Raw genomic sequence first — 16,961 nt, forward strand, 5'->3', positions numbered from 1 at the left:
CAGACTGTCAGAAACTAGCACTTTTTGTTTGCCATAAGGTGTTAAATAAGCTAGAGTGTGACCAGCACTGTATTTTTAAGGGATCACTCTGGTATCAATTGTCTTAATCAGATCTTATATCTTCATGAAGCCTACAGATCACCTTCTCACCTGCCCTTGTGTCTTCTGTGCCCAGTTCAACCCTTTTGGTTTCTCAATGTTCTTGTTCTTAAGGCTTGTTTCTGCTGATTGATTGAAAGCACGATGATGATGATAATAACAGTAACAACAGGTTGAGTACTTACCATATGCCAGGCTAATGAATTAAGTAGAAAGTGTTTAATTCTCCCAACAATATGATACATGAAGGATTATTGTCATTATATTATAAATACAAATTATTATTCTTATTTTGTAAATGAGGTATTATTATTTTATAAATGAGAAAAATAAAGATTATAGAGATTAAAGTATCTGTCCAAGGTCATATAACCACTAAGAGGCAGAATCAGGATTCAAACACAGGATTTGAGGACTCCAAAGGCCCAGACGCTTTACCTATTATGTCAAAACAAAGCATCCATAGTTTTTCTGAAAATATGTGGGGTATGTACTCACAAGGAATCTGCAATGTAATTATAAAATGGGTAAGAAAGCATCAAATTTTTTAAGTGTGCTCCCAAGAGACATGCTGGCAGAAAAAAAACACTATCAACTGCTAAGGTGGTGACCCTGTATGGAAATAGTACTGTTACTTACACAACTCAACACTACAGCAAAATTATTTAAAAATAGCACCAGAAACTTGACTCCGTACAATGATTCATATTATGAATTCTGGATACACATAATTACCTAGCTACATATCTATCTGACTTAAAAAAAAGAAAAAGAAATGATGATCTTGACAACCAAAAAGAGAAGTATGGGTCCATAACACACCATAAAGGACTCACCAAATTTCCCACAGTGAGCACATTTTTGAATTCATCAGTCATTGGGTGGTGCTCCATAGCCATAAACAATGTGTTTAAAACTATGCAAATGGTAATAGCAAGATCAACAAAAGGATCCATTACAATAAAATGGATAAGCTTTTTGAATTTTATCCAATATGGAGAGCAATTCCAGATCAAGAATGTGTGTGCAAATCTGTACCACCAAGGTGGACATTTTTGCCTGGATTCTTCAAGTTCTGGGGGGAAAAGACCAAGAGAACATAAGGTCAATTATTTGTATATTTTATTGCTAACCAGGTACAAATCAGCTGTACATTTTAACATTGAAATAAGTCTTCCGGTTTAGACTTTGCAAATTTAACAGTACTGCTTCTATGAAAACAAGCATATGCATAAAAATCTTATATCATATGTTCCTTTACAAGATAAAGCATAAGGGAGGGAAAGGCAGAGAAATTAATGACCCAAAGCAGATCTGAGCCTCTCTCAGAGAAACGTGTACCTAACATGGGATGATAAACAAGAGAAAGATGTTTTCTTAATGGAGAAAGGTATATTTTCCAGCAATATGCATACATTCCCCCATGTCCTTAATCTCATGACAACAATAAGACAACTCTATTCAGGTAAAGCTCTTGCTATTTCACACGTGAAAACAATCCCAGAACCAAGAGACTAGAAATAATTTATGGAGTGACTTGTGCAATAGCTATTTCATACCATTAGCCATTTACTTCTCACCATAAATTTAGAAGGTGGGTGAAAACTTTGTCTGGGCCCATCATTTGTTTAGGGGGTGGTGAAGTGGTAGCCCGTGGACATGATGGGACCTGGGGCAAATGTGGGAAGAGGGGGTGGGAGCCAACACACTGTAGAAGCTGCCATCCTTTGACACTCTTCTGAGTGTATCTCAGGGTCTGATCACTACTGTTCACATTAGACTCTCGAAACTGCTTTCTCCAATGCCTTTTCATCATAATCTTAACATGTCATATCACATGTTATCATTTGACAATTTTATGGAATGCTCAGAGGCAGCAATTTATAGACTTCTGGAAGTATTATTTTCTTGCATATTAGAAAGATGATAAATTCAAAGACACTATGTAAAGTTTCTAACAATACAAAGTGAGAGAACCACTCAGCCTGAGTTAACTTTGCTTTCTTCATTCATTACCATTAAGCCATTTATATTTGAAAGGTCATATCATTCAATGCCTGCCTTTAATTACAAATAACTATCCATTTTTTAATCACATAAGGATGATTCCATTAGTACCCATTGGTTATCCTTACTATTGCTTATAATCACTTTATATTCTTTGAATTCTTCCGAAGAATTTGATGTGTCTATTTAAGGCTGACCAGGATTTACCTGAATTTTATTTAGCAATCTGTATGGTAAAGAGAATATTATTACACACCTTCTACAGTGTTCGTTAATATGCTTGCTCTACTCATTGCTCTTTGTCTGAGATTGGGATCATTCAACATGTCCTCAGAAAGAAGATAAGAACTGGAACGTCTTTTCTTGTGTATTTGGTTGGTTGTACCCTAAAAACAAAGAGATGATTAATTTAAGCTTCAAGAGAAGAATCCTGATAAATTATAGATATAAAATAAAATCTTGCTTAGGTAGCTTTAGTAAGTAATTAAAAGTAGAGACTAGATTGCTGGGTTTGAATAACAGCTCTGCTACTTACTGGCTGTGTATCACAGCAGAGTTACCTAACCTCTCTGTCTCAGTTTCATCATTGGTAAAATGAAAATAATCATAGTAATTGCCTCATATTCTTGCTATGAAAATTAAAGGAATTAACATCTAGGAAATGAAAAACAAAACAAGCTATGTGAAAGCAGCAAAACAAATGTTATAGCTGTGTGTGTGTAAAGAGGTAGAACCTCAGTATTCTCTAACAAATTTCTGTAATTATTCTTGGTTGAGGTAACAGCGTTAATGGAGGCAACTGTACTGATCGTTTCTTACTGCCAAGGGGGATCTCATGAACTGCTCTGAGTAGATAGTGATAAATGATTCAGTTTGAAGAAGACAATTAAGATCGATGGGAACTGCAGCAAAATGGAGAATGGAAGCTCCATCTAAGAGAGGTGACCACTGTTCAGCTTTAAAGGGTTGCTGCCATGCAGGAATACGAGCTCAGTCTTACCAGATACACTCATTTTTATGTGAAAACGTCTTATTTCTAAATCTTGGCAAGGAATTCAAAATTAAAACGCTATGCCAGTTCGGTGCAGGCCAACAATACACACACACATACTCATACACACATATATACATAACAACTCTACAACTCTACATTTATCATCTATCCATCTATTTGTATGTGGTATGTCTGGACATGTGTATGCACACACCATTTTACAAACACATATATACATAGTCCTACAGTTGTAAAGTTGTATAGTTGTTTGGATATAGTTATATATGTGTGTATATCAAAACATAGGCACATGGGCATAAATATGTGCATGTGTGTGTATGTATACGTGTAAGTGTCTGTGCACAGACACACACACACATATGTCTACAGGCGGCTTTTTATAGAGATCTCTCTATAATCATGTTTTCTCTGATACACCCTCTAATTTACTGACTTCCCAGAAGGAGAAATTTCTTTTTCGCCAAGTCAATTAAGAATTTGTTGATTAAGCAAATTCTTCTCCATGCTGACATGTTTCGGATGTTAATGTTATATTATTTGTCATGCAATTATTTTCATCGAAACTGCACATTATGCCACACTAGTATGTTTTTGCATTTCTATTGAATCTCAAAGTATCCACTAATTACTCTAGCTTTGTAGTTTTTAGTTTTAGGATTTATAGTAATACTTATTTTTCTATGGTAAAAAAAGAGTTTTAAATAAAAATGATTCATTTAAAAATATGAAATAATCTCAAATCTGATATAAATTACATAATATTTTACAGCTAATACACATAATTTAAAAGCAAGACACAATTAAGATCTGATTCCATAGAAATTTAACATGCTCATTTGATAAGGAAAAATACCTCACCAAAAGGGCTGAAGCTGTATCATGCAAGCATAGAGGTCAAAGTTACCTAAAAGCACATGCATTCATTCATTCACACTGAAATGTGTGTGTGGCTGTGGCTTTGATGGAACTTTATTCTCACTTGAAATACTACATTGTCTGCAAATATGAATATGTGAATAAGTAGCATGAGTTCAAAGCTTGTTAGGTTAGGTAAAGCCCTTGCTGATGTTCAGTAATGCAGTGTAACATTGTGAATGGCCTAAAGAGGTAACCTAGAAACTCCAGAAAGCAGAAAGACCTGACTTTCAAGCCTAATCAGACCTTTTTCTCTAACCACTCAATGACTCCAAAACTCTTGAAATTGTTGTCTTGGAATGGGAGTTCTGTTTTATATGTGTATGTTTATATTAATGTATATGTTTTGGATATTATGTTTTTATTCATAGACTCCAGACCAAAGAGGTTTTTTGTTTTTTGCTCAGGAAGATTAGCCCTGAGCTAACATCTGTTGCCAATCTTCCTCTATTTTGTATGTGAGCCACCACCACAGCATGGCCACTGATGAGTTGTGGAGGTCCATTCCTGGGAACTGAACCTGGGCTGCCAAAGTGGAATGTGCTGAACTTAACCACTAGGCCACTGGGGCTGGCAAGTTTTGTTGTATTTTATTGAAAATGATAAGTTTCATTTAAGGATGGAAAAAAGCATAGTTATTCTAAACCATTTCTAAGTTAAGAAGCCTATCGGGGCTGGCCCCGTGGCTGAGTGGTTGAGTTCGCGCGCTCCACTGCAGGCGGCCCAGTGTTTCGTTGGTTCGAATTCTGGGCGCGGACATGGCACTGCTCATCGAACCACGCTGAGGCGGTGTCCCACATGCCACAACTAGAAGGACTCACAACGAAGAATAGACAACTATGCACTGGGGGGCTTTGGGGAGAAAAAGGAAAAAAAAAATAAAATCTTAAAAGAGGACTAATTAAATATGTTAAAAAAAAAAATAATAATCCTACCATACATTGGAGAGAAAGTGCGGTGTTTAAGAGCACAAGCTCTGTTTGAGCTTTAGGACTACCATTTATTAGCTGGATGACCTTGCACAAATTGCTTTATTTCCCTGTGCCTCAGTTTCCCCATTTGGAAAACAGGGATGATAATTTATTACCTCATAGGGCTATTGTAAGTACTAAATACATGTTTGCTATTATTAGTAGTATTATTAAACAATTTAAATAAGATCCATTGCAATAAGGTATATATTAAGTAGTGACTTGAAAAAAATTGCAGTAGGTGACATATAGTCCAAATTTCCTCACAGATATGGGACCATTATGAACCAATAAGATCAGCATCATCAATGCATGTTCTGTGCTGATAAGTATATCTTTTATAAATGGTATTCTCAAGGGATGATTTATAATCTTCAAGTATAATATCAATAGATAAGTACCTTTTTTAAAAAGAGGGGTTTTAAATATCTTTTGAATTAGCTGTCTACAACACACAGTATGAGGATTAAGTTAATGAGTTAAAGCTGTGTTTTTAACATAAGAAGTATTGCAAAATGCAGAGCCATTCACAGGACCAGAGAGAAGGTCCCTTCAGCAGAGAGACTGACTGATGCAAGAATAAGGGCCGAGCCATGCCTGAGCTATTTAAAACGTCCTTACGCTGTCATCAGAAGTTGCCTTATCTATTATCACCTCTGGCAGAAGCTGTCCATTGGGGAGCATGAGGGCTGAGGGTCCATCAACCAGGGAGACCACACCATTGCAGTCCACGGCACTGTGCATCTTCCCGTTCACCGGCAGCATTGGGGGGGACCTACTGGCTTGACTGATGTTACTGCTGCGCCGCTCCCGAGGTCTGTGGGGCACGAACAGGGAGCCCCTCCTGCTCTCATTGTCTCCAAAAATGCTGTGCTCATCATCGGCAAATTCAGTCTCAGATCCAATATCTTTTCCTCGACCTTTGAAACTAAAAAGACTTGTTCTGCTGCTGCGCCTTGCGGAAAACAAGGAGCCACGGATGCTGAGTGGTGACTGCAGAAAAAACAAAAGATGACATGTATCTGCTGAAGCACCTAGAAACAGAAGTGGAAGCACATAACTACCACTGAAGCTAGTGACCTGAGGGCCAGTGACTCTGCACTGGTTTAAAAGAAACATATTTAAAAATAAAGCAATCCAGCAAGAAGACAAAATCATTCCAAATAAGGGATGAAAAGACTGGAAGAATTCATCCTTTTAGGACCAGGTAAATTATTCGTTGCTGGAGAGTTCTCTACTATTCCAGCGTAGAGTGACTTCTCCATTCTTTCTGTACCTTTCATTTTGCTATAAAGAACATATCACTTAAAAAATGAATTTGGTATTTATATCTGCTATTTAGCTTTTCATGTATCAATCCCCAAGTTCCATAAGTACTGAAACTTTCTTGAGGCCAAAGACCACTCTATGCTTCTTTGCATTCCATTGCTTGTAATCCAACTTACATATTGAGAGCTCAGTTAAGGTGTGTTAAGAAAGATCTTTTAATACCAATGAGTTTACAAAGTGATAAAATATTAGAACTTGGAAAAGAAGTTGCCCAATACCAAAGAGGGAAAAAAAGTCACATTTAGATGACTCACTTCCAGGATAAACTGTGCCCACAAGCCAAATTGAACGCATATTCTTTGGAATTATCTAATTCAATAAATGCTAGTGCTTCCTATGTAAAGGACAAAGTGGCAGGCTTTGTGGAAGATGGAAATGAGTATGACAAGGTCGTTGCCTTAAAACTAGCTTGGACTTCTTGTCATATTTCTTTTTATTGATAGAGCATGTATTCAAGGTCTGTCTCCCCAAGTAGATTACCAATTCTTTGAAGGCAGGGACTCTATCTTTTATTTCTGTTTATATCTGGCAGGGTCTTGCAGACTTTGCTAGAAGCTAAAAATTTTAAATGAAGACAGATGAGAAGAATAGTAATTCTGAGTGGGGCACCAAACAGCAAATTGGCAGCAGTGGAGAGGACAGAGGAAAATTTGTGGGACAAGTGACACCTGAGCTAATGGGTGAGCCTGTGTGGTACTATGGCAGGAGCAAAACAAGGAAGAAAACCATCCCACTTAGAGAAAACCACGTGTAGTAAGTAATAAAGGTGTGAAAGTACAGGATGTTGGTAAGAATGGACAATTATGGTGGCCTGAGGGTACCTGAAGGTAGAGAAAGGTGGGAAATGAGGCTGAAGTCAGTCCGCAGCATGGATAAGATATGGGGCTGGTTCTGTAGTCAGTACTTTTCAACAGAGTTTTTTTGCTTTGTTTTTTTTTGTTTTTAAGTTGAGCAGAGGGACAGCTTTGTTTTAGAAAAACGATTTGGAAAGGTTGTGCAATGGAAAACAGGGAAGTGTTAAGGAGAATAGAAGCAACGGTTCATTTTGGAGGTCCGTAGGCAAGGAGACCTGAAATATGGAGGTTTCAGTGGAAAAAGGAAGAAACATAAATTGCACACAAGCAGAAATAAGACTATGGGACTAGATGTGAGTAGCTGATGCAGTTGTGGGTGGGGACTGGCAAGGTGTCTCCAAACTTTCCAGCTTGGGTGACTGATACTCTGGTGACACCAGTACCTACAGTGGTGAAGAAAAGAGGAGAAACTAGTCTAAGATTAGTTTTTAACCAATGAGGCATGACAAAATACAGTCTAAATAAAAATGTAAAAGTTAATCTTTACTGTAAATAATTCCTTCATTTCTACAATGGTTCTCACGAATATTTTGTTTTGAAAATTTGTTTATTAGAGAAGATATGACAATTATGAAACTGTAAGCTTCTTTAAAAATGGTCAAATTAAAAATCTATGTACATCTATGTTCTTTCCATAAATGACCAGTAATCAATAGGTTTTTACCTAAAAACATACTGATGAAGTCACTCACTCTCTTTTCCTGAGGTCCCTACCCTCAGAAGGAAACACTGTGTTCTATAATACTGCCTCCAGGGAGATGCATTTGACGGTTTCTGAGGTACCTGGTTAGGGGTAGACAGTCTCTTTTCGTGTGCTCGCCTATGGCCTTCAACACCAAGGTGGAAACTTTTTCTCCTGATACTCTCCTCTGACTCCGATTTGGACAATTTCTCATCATCTCCCTTTTCTTCCCCACTGGAGAGCTTCTTTTGATTTTTTTTCCTTCTTCTGTTTCTTCTTTCTTTAGCACTTTTAGAGCTCAGTTTGGATGTCTCAGAAGAACTCTCGGAGAGGCCCATAATTCTGCTTCTCCCAATACTTGTATATTCAGCTGCTGCCATTGCTATTGCCTGTTGAACCAAGAGGTCACACACACAGTGAGTCATTCCCAAGTCTTGGAAATCCTATTACGAGAGAGGAAATCCTCTCTACCATTAATTTAATTACACCGTGCATATAATCATATCCCTTGTACACGAAATAATGTCATTTTCTTTGCACGATGACCAGAGAGCTTACAAAGTATATATTTATTGCTTCTCCTGCATTGTAATAAAGCCCCATTGTGCTTTGAAATTAAACTATTATTTACTATTACTCTATTTACAGTAAAGCAATCTTTAATGGTACATGGGAAAGTTTTACTAGGTAATTCTGGGATGTGAAACTCACATAAACCATGTGTTAAGATAATTTGGTTTTATATCTTGTCCAGGTAAGTAATTCAATATTATCATTAGAATCTGACACTCTATAGTTTAATGAAAAATTAGTTGCCTGAAAAGTAAAATGAATTATTACAGAATAATATCTGAAGAAAATGAAAGAGATTTCTTTCCTAGTGGTTCCCTGGGAAATTCCTGGGATAATCTAGTGCTACCCCTTTACAATCATGCACCACATAATGACATTTCAGTCCATGACAGACCACATATCCAACAGTGGTCCCATTAGATTAGTTCCATATAACCTAGGTGTGTAGTAGGCTATTCCATCTAGGGTAGTGTCAGTACTGTAAGAAAGGAAGAAATTTTACTCTATCCTTCTAGGTTCTTCTGGCTGGTCTAAGAATTAAACTGACATGAGACAGGTTAACAGGAAAAAAATAAACAAAGGTTTAATAGCATATACTTGGGAGAAACCCAGAAAAACCAAGTAACTTGCCAAAATGGCCAATGCCCTCCCTTAAATGTCATCCTCAGGTAAAGACAAAAGAAGATGTGGGGGATGGGAGGAGTCAGGGACTTCAAAGGGAAAGAAGGCAATTCACAGGTAGGTGAAAAGGAGCAAATGTTTGGAAACAAGTGTTTTGCCACATAGAAAGAGAAGAAGACAGAGAGGAGCCCAACACGCAGACTTTTCTAGCTTTCTCTCTCTCTACCACCTAGTTCATGTTGCGCTAAGGTGATAGCTCACTTCCTGAGACAGGTGTTTTTAATTTGAATTCTTTTAGGCAGTTAAGGGGGAAGTAACGAGACAAACTTTCTGAGTCTTTTGTTTTTTAAAACTAATCAGCCCAGGGCCAGCCCGGTGGTGTACTGCTTAAGTTCCCAGGCTCCAATTTGGTGGCCAGGGTTTCCTGGGTTCAGATCCCAGGCACCAACCTACACAGTGCTCATCAACCCATGCTGTGGCAGTGTCCCACATACAAAACAGAGGAAGATTGGCACAGACGTTAGCTCGGACAATCTTCCTCATGAAAAAAAAAAAAATCAGCCTAAAATAATCCTCACATTAAAGAGAGACATTTTGGGGTGGTAAATTTTGTTCCTCCTTCAGTACACTCCATGATGTTCGCACAATGACAAAACTGCCCAACAATGCATTTCTCAGAATGTATCCCCATTGTTAAGCGATGCATGACTGTATTAAAAAAACTAAGTTTTTATTATTAAAATAAACAATCTTTGTGAAAATTTGGAAATAAAAATATTGTGGACAAAAAATAAAAATCACTCATAACCCTACAACCCAAAATAATTGGAGTAATATTTCTTCCAGTCTTTATACACATAATTTTTAGATTTTTTGTATCTTATATTCAATTTTGTATCCTACTACTTAATACATTGTTGTACTAACACCTTTTCCTGTCATGATATATTCTTAAAACACATAATTTTATGGCTGAATAATACAAAAATGTCATAATCCTCTTAATTTTTGAATTTTTGAAAACTTAAGTGCTTTCTAATGTTTAATATTATTAAAATACTACACCAAACAAGTCTCTGCATCAAAGTTTTTCTACATTACAGATGCAGAAAATCTACCCTCCTCCCAACATATTAGATTCCTCAAAGAGATTTAACTAGGTCAAACCATCGAAGAAATTTTAAGACTCTTGCAGAATATTTGAAATTTTGATTCTCTTAGTATAAACCTTCTCAAATGTTTCCACTGAAGCGCCCCTTTAGAGAGAGGAGTAAGAAAAAATCTTCAAGAATTTGTGACTTAGCCTAAAGTGGCCACAATCATAAGTATGCTTTTCTTAACAACTCATGTTTTATCTTAAAAATCATTGCAACATTAACAAAAATTGATGCACATTTTGCTTTCTACCCCATAGAGTACCTGTTAATGTTAACATTAAAATAATTTTCCCTACATTTTTGTACAGAATTGTTACTCAGGGGAAATACATCATATATGTTTTGGGAATTTGCATAATGTCATACATACTGAGGCATCGTGGGTAACAGGCTTATGAGGAACAGCTTAGAATGGTCTTTGTGCTGGAGGGAGCTGATTATGGGCAAAAGAGCAGTGGGACAGATGTCAATTCTAACTCAAGCCAGAATTGGTTCCTTTGACCACACCAGAAGGAAAACGCAGTTTACATTAAGAAATCCATTAAGGAAAATCTCCTTAGGGAAGGCCACAGGGACTCTGTTGTTCTCCTTTGCATGTCTACTTCTAGGAAGAATTTTAAACCAAATAATACCTCAGCTTCTTCTTGCTCTTTTTTAAGACGATCCAACATCTGTTGAAATTCTAACTCTTTTTGCCTAGCTTCTTCGATGTTTGCCTGGTTCTGTTCTTCGTAGGCCATGGCCACCACAGCCAGGATCAAGTTTATTAGATAAAAGGAGCCCAGGAAGATCACCACAACAAAGAAGATCATGTAGGTTTTCCCAGCAGCACGCAGTGTCTAGGGAAAAATGGAAATTATTTTAATAAAACAAATTTCTTTGTTTCAACTTGAATGGCATGTTAGGCATGGGTAAATAGGGCAGTTCTGTATAATCTCATATTATCAAAAATATAAAGGAATAAAATTGTATCTCCATGGAAGAGAATGTTTTAAAATACACACTTTTTCAGTGCAAAGGATATAGCAATCTATTAAACTTGTACTAAAATTAGGTATGATTCTTGATTATTATTAAGTATAATAATAACCTTGAATTTTTTCTCCACAATCTGAAAATTTCTCAAAAACTAGCTGCTTTACTTATTTTCAAATTATAGGACCAGATAATATCTAGTCTTTTTTACTAATAAAATTCTATCTTTAACAAGAAGCAGTAATAATGATAGATTATGTTCACATAAGGTAGATAGCCTTATTGTATGGATTTATCTATTCATTTTATATTTATTTTTAAGTAACATGTACTAAAAAATTTAAAATGTATATATGGTAAAACATTCAAATAGTACAAACAGGTATTAAATGAAAAGTAAGTCTCTCCTTTCAATCTCTAATGTCGAGTTACTCATATTCCCTTTTTGTTAGTTACTGTGGTTACTGATATCTTCTCTTAGATAAATTCTTGGTAGTGGAATTGTTAGATTAATGAGTATACTCATTTTAACTTTCATAGAAATTTCCTTGTTACCCTCAGCAGTGGTACCCAGAAATGGGTGAGAAAGTCTGCCTCCTCATATATCAGTCAAAGATATATATATCTTTGTCATTATGACAGGTAAAAAATTATGTCACTCTAATTTTAATTTGTATTTCTTTAATTTTGAGTAAAGGTGAGCATCTTTTTGCATATTTAAGAAGTCATTTGCATTTCTTTTTTCCTGTGAAGTATATTTTCTTATAATTTCTGTACTCATTTATAATAATCTCAGAAATTAAATAAACATAAAACAGGCCAAAAGAAGAATCTGCAGCAATTCTGAGCAAAGTGATTCATTATTATTCACGATTCAGAATAATCATTTTGGTCTCCTTCCTCTTGGGGTTGGGTGCTGAGAATATATAAGTAAAACAACGATAGAGCCCACAGGTTCAAGAGGTTCATATTCCAGTTAGAGGAAATAACCATGTGAATTAACAATTACAGTAGAAGAGATGGATGCTATAAACCGAAGAATATTCAAAGGGCATGGAAGTTGAGAGGAAGGAGCAATTGACTTCAGAGAGGCAAATTTAGGAAGGGAATTGAGTCTTTAATTCTTATAATCGTTTGTTAGGGCTGCCATAACAAAATACTACAGGCTGGGTGGCTTAAATAACAGAAATCAACTGCTCACAGTTCTAGGGGCTGGAAGTCCAAGATCAGTGTCGGCATGTTGATTTCTCCTGAGGCCTCTCTCCTTGCCTTGCAGATGGCCACCTTCTCCCTGAGTCCTCACATGGCCTTTTCTCTGTGTGTGCATCTCTGCTGTCTCCCTCTGGTGTCTCTCCTGTCCTAATCTCCTCTTCTTATAAGGACACGAGTCAGATTGGATTAGGATCCACCCTAACAACCTCATTTTAACTTAATTACCTCTTTAAAGGCCTTAACTCCAAATATAGTCATTCTGAGGTACTGGGAGTTATGACTTCAACACATGAATTTGGGGGGATGCAATTCAATCCCTAACAATTGTACATGGGAGTTCAAACAATAAAGCACCGTGAGCAAAGGAGCGTCTGGTGTTCAGGGCACTCCAAGCAGGGAGGCAGATGTGGAAAGCAGTCTGTGTGTGGGTGTGCTATAAGAGAAGATTACAGCATATTTCCTATCATTTACTTAGGACCCCATGGCATGCTGTATTCAGAGAGAGGGAAAGAAAACTAGAAATCAAATAAGCCAAGAAAAGATAAGAAAATAATTTATGATTTAAAAAAGTATCCATGCTAATAGTGCTGGAAATAAACCATGTCTAATTTTCGTAATAAGACAACAGTTTTCTCCATTCTAAATAGAATAAAACATCTCATATATAAGGCTGGTAAGGAACATCCATCAGATTTTTATGCCATCCAAAATGCAATGAATATTTCTCTTGGCACTCACTTGTTGGTAAAGGTTTTCCCAGTAATCCTGGGTCATTAGCCGAAACAAGGCTAAGAAAGCCCAACTGAAAGTGTCGAAGCTCGTATAGCCATAATCGGGGTTTCTGCCAGCTTTCACACAAATGTACCCTTCTGGACACTGACTGCATATGAAAAAGAATATCACAAGTTAGGATGCCTTCAGAATGCAAGCTAAAGAGTACTACAGAACAGTCAGAAACTCAAGGATCCTTTTCTAGGGGGACACTATTGAATAAGGATAAGGAACACGTTATCTGGAGTCAGGAAGAACCGAGTTTGAATCCCACCCCTGCTACTGACTAGTTGGTGACTTTGTCAAATTGCTTAAATCTTTCAAGGCACAGTTTCCTCTTTCTGTGAAAACAGGAAAATACACCTACTACAAAAGGTTAAGATTGTTATTAAGTTTAAAGAAGATCATGTATGCAAATTACCTAGCCTGGTTCCTGCATTTAGAAAGCATTTGATAAATGGTAGTAGCTATTAGTTTTTCATCATCATTGCCATCAAAACTTGGAAACTTTCACCAGATGTCTTACAATAGTTCTTGTATCCATAAAGATTGATTTGTAGACCTCTATCAAAACTGAGTCCCCTCAAATTATTCTTGGAGTGAATTAGAACCAAAAATAGTCAAAATATAGCAATTGTGTAAGTTCACAAAGATTTTCAGCTTTAAGACTTTTTTCTTTCTAAAACTGGTGGATTGGTATCTACGATGCCATTACAGTCATGTGCCGCATATTGATGTCTTAGTAAACGATGGACCACATATAGGATGGTGGTCCCATAAGATTAGTACCATCTAGCCTAGATGTGTAGTAGGCTATACCATCTAGGTTTGTGTAAGTACATTCTATGCTGTTTGTACAATGACCAAAATTGCCTGATGACGCATTTCTCAGAATGTATCGCCATCATTAAGCGATGCGTGACTGTACACAAACACAGTGTTCTGAGGTGTCTTTGGGAGCAGCAACATTATCTTGTTTATTTTTAACGTTCCCAGTGTACACAGAGCCTGGTGAGGAAATATCTGGGCAGGGGGAGAGCAAGACAAAGATCCTGCAGCAGAAATGAAGTTGGTGTATAGGAGAAAGAGAAAAACGGGTATTTGCATAAATATAAGATTCTTAAAACATCTTTACTCAAATCAATGGGATCCTTTTGTTTAGAGTGGCCAAAATGTCACTGCATTTAGTCACCTATGAGTCATACTTTATTGGAGAATGAGTAGAATTTGGGGATGGAAAGCAAAGTTGATTTTATCACTCTTTTTTCCAGAAAGAAGAAAGCTTGAAACTATCCAATCACCTCGTGGTGAGGTTTTCTGGAAGTAATTTTTCTACTTTCTTAAGGTTTGTATGACTTGTATCTTGTTTTAATTCAAACATTACCTCAAAGTCTTGCTTTCAAAAATATTCATTAACTAGGGATCTTTTAAAGTCTGGACTTGCTGTGGGACAGAATGGGTCAAATAATGCCATGAAATACGTGAAAATAATATAGCATCAAAGGTTCTGATTAGCAAACCGAGTATGCTTTTCCTTTTTTTTGCAGCCTTTAGACTAAAACGAAACAAATATTACATACCCTGAATCTGTGCTGAAGCCACAAAGGAGAGCATCTTTGGATCCCTCCAAGTAATAAAAATATTCTGTTTAGGAAGAAATTGAACAATATAACATTATGGAGTGTAAGCTTTAAGAGTGATATAGCAGGTGAGTTAATTAATATAGACATATTCACACACATTCAGGCCTGGTCCCAGGAATACACATTCATTTATTTTTATATTCTCATATAGTTTCCCTCAAATGTCTATTAATAACCTCTTATGGGCCAGGCAATGAATACGATGATAAACAAGATCATTAGTTTTATGGTACTTTCTTTACGTTTAGGTAGAGGTGGAGGTTGGGGATAGAGGAAGACACTTAAGTAAATAAATAAATATACAAGGTACATTCAGATAGTGATAAATGCCCCAAAGAAACTAAATTAAGAAAATGTGATAAAATGTGGTCAGAGAGCCCTTTCTAAAGAGATGACATTTTAACTGGACCTAAATGCTACAAAGAAGGCAGCCATTCCAAGATCCTGGTGAAGAAACATCTTGGCAGGATGAAGAGCAAGAGCAAAGGCCTGAGATGGAAATGAAGTTGTTGTATGGAAGAAACAGCAAATGGCCAGCCTGGCTACACTGTAGTGAGTGGGGAGGACTGTGGTGGCAGGGGCAGACAGGGGCCAGGTCGTGTAAGGCTTTGCATGTCCTGGAAAGGAGTTTGGATTTTAAGTATGATTAGAAATAATAGAAGTGGAAGGCAAAGACATGAGAGAATAATTACCATTTTAAAGCGTCACTATGGTTGCTTTGTGGACTATGGACTACAAGAGAGCAAGTGTGGAAGCAAGGATACAAGGTAAGTGACTACTGTGAGAGACGACATGGCTAATGTTCAAAGAGTAGCTGTGGATATGGAGAGAAGATGAAAATAGAGTGGACAGGGATTTGTGGATGGAGTGCACGTGGGGTGTGAGGAAGAGAGAGGACACAAAGACAGGTCCATTGGTAAGACGGTGGTGCCAGTTACCGAAATGAGGAAGACTGGGGAACAAAATGGCCTGAGGAAAAACCAGGAGTTCTATTTTAGCTGTGCTTAGTTTGAGATAATTATTAGGTATTATAAAGTAGGTGATCGGATGGATATGAAAGTCTTGAGGTCAGTAGAGCTATCAAGGATGGAGACCTAAAGATGGGAGTCACCAACAAGTAGATAGTTTTCAAAGCCATCAGACTTGATGAGTTAACCCAGAGAGAAGGTGTTGCTGGGGAAGGGAAGAGAAGGAAGGGAGCCCCTGATTGAGCCCCAGAGTAGTCCTGAAAAGGTACAGTCAGCAAGGCAAAACTACAAATGGACAAAACTTGTCTTCTGACATTCTCTTCTTTATTCACCAACCAATATTTATTTAGGAATTACTAAGTTCCAGACGTTCAGGATATAGCAGTGAAATAAATGCACACTTCCCCTTTCATGCATGGTACACTTTGTGGCCATTTTCAGATGTAATGGAGACTTATTCTTAAGACAGGAAGCTGATCCAACCATCTATAGTAAAGGTATAAAGGATTTTAAAAAATCCATTGTTTTTAATAAGGGCCCAACTTCCTATTTGGCTCAAGTCCAAAGAATAAAGATATAATTATTAGGAGGCTTTTGGAGTAAAAGTAGAAGAAAGACGTTGAAGTCAGATACACCTGGCTTTGAATGTTGCTTCTCCCCCTTCCTATGTTGGTACATTATCTTACCACTTTAAGATTTAACCACCGTATCTGTTAAACGTGGATGAGAATTCTTCCTTTGCAGAGGTGTTGAATGGTATAAATAGGATACTTCATGTAAAGCACTTAATGCAGTGATCCACACATTCTACACAGCTGCTCAAAGAGCAGCAATTATTAAACTATTCAACAATTTCAGATAAGATTAATTGATTGACTTACACATCATCGTTTTGTCTTACACAGAAGACAAATTTTAGAAGACACAAAGAAAACAATAAAGCCTCTTAGTTTGAAGTAAAAATTTACGTGAGAGTGTGCATGAACAACTTTATTGAAAAAAAATCCTGTGCCTCAGGAGGGTGGGCACACAAGAATGAGGATGGAGGGGGTTAAGATGCAACTTTTTATACATGAGCCTTCAAGATATTTTTCTTAGGGAAGGATTACTTTAGAATTATCCTTTAAAGTAACACTGGTTCCCATTTACCAATCAAGGAGCTGCCTTGT

The 16,961-nt window shown here is 37.0% G+C and overlaps 1 protein-coding gene across 1 annotated transcript in view; it reads right to left on the bottom strand.

Moving 5' to 3' along the window:
• Positions 1-16,961, bottom strand: part of SCN9A (sodium voltage-gated channel alpha subunit 9) — a 166,788-nt gene that overhangs the window by 57,812 nt on the left and 92,015 nt on the right. The window contains exons 8-14 of the mRNA XM_046658915.1: positions 14,762-14,825; positions 13,149-13,290; positions 10,856-11,062; positions 7,974-8,261; positions 5,629-6,000; positions 2,363-2,492; positions 936-1,174 (exon numbers count right to left, since the gene is read on the bottom strand). Of these exons, the coding sequence (XP_046514871.1) occupies positions 936-1,174; positions 2,363-2,492; positions 5,629-6,000; positions 7,974-8,261; positions 10,856-11,062; positions 13,149-13,290; positions 14,762-14,825 (1,442 nt within the window). The remainder of the gene's footprint in view (positions 1-935; positions 1,175-2,362; positions 2,493-5,628; positions 6,001-7,973; positions 8,262-10,855; positions 11,063-13,148; positions 13,291-14,761; positions 14,826-16,961) is intronic.

This window comes from Equus quagga, chromosome 4, assembly GCF_021613505.1.
Source record: "Equus quagga isolate Etosha38 chromosome 4, UCLA_HA_Equagga_1.0, whole genome shotgun sequence".
In the NCBI taxonomy this organism is placed as follows: Eukaryota; Metazoa; Chordata; class Mammalia; order Perissodactyla; family Equidae; genus Equus; species Equus quagga.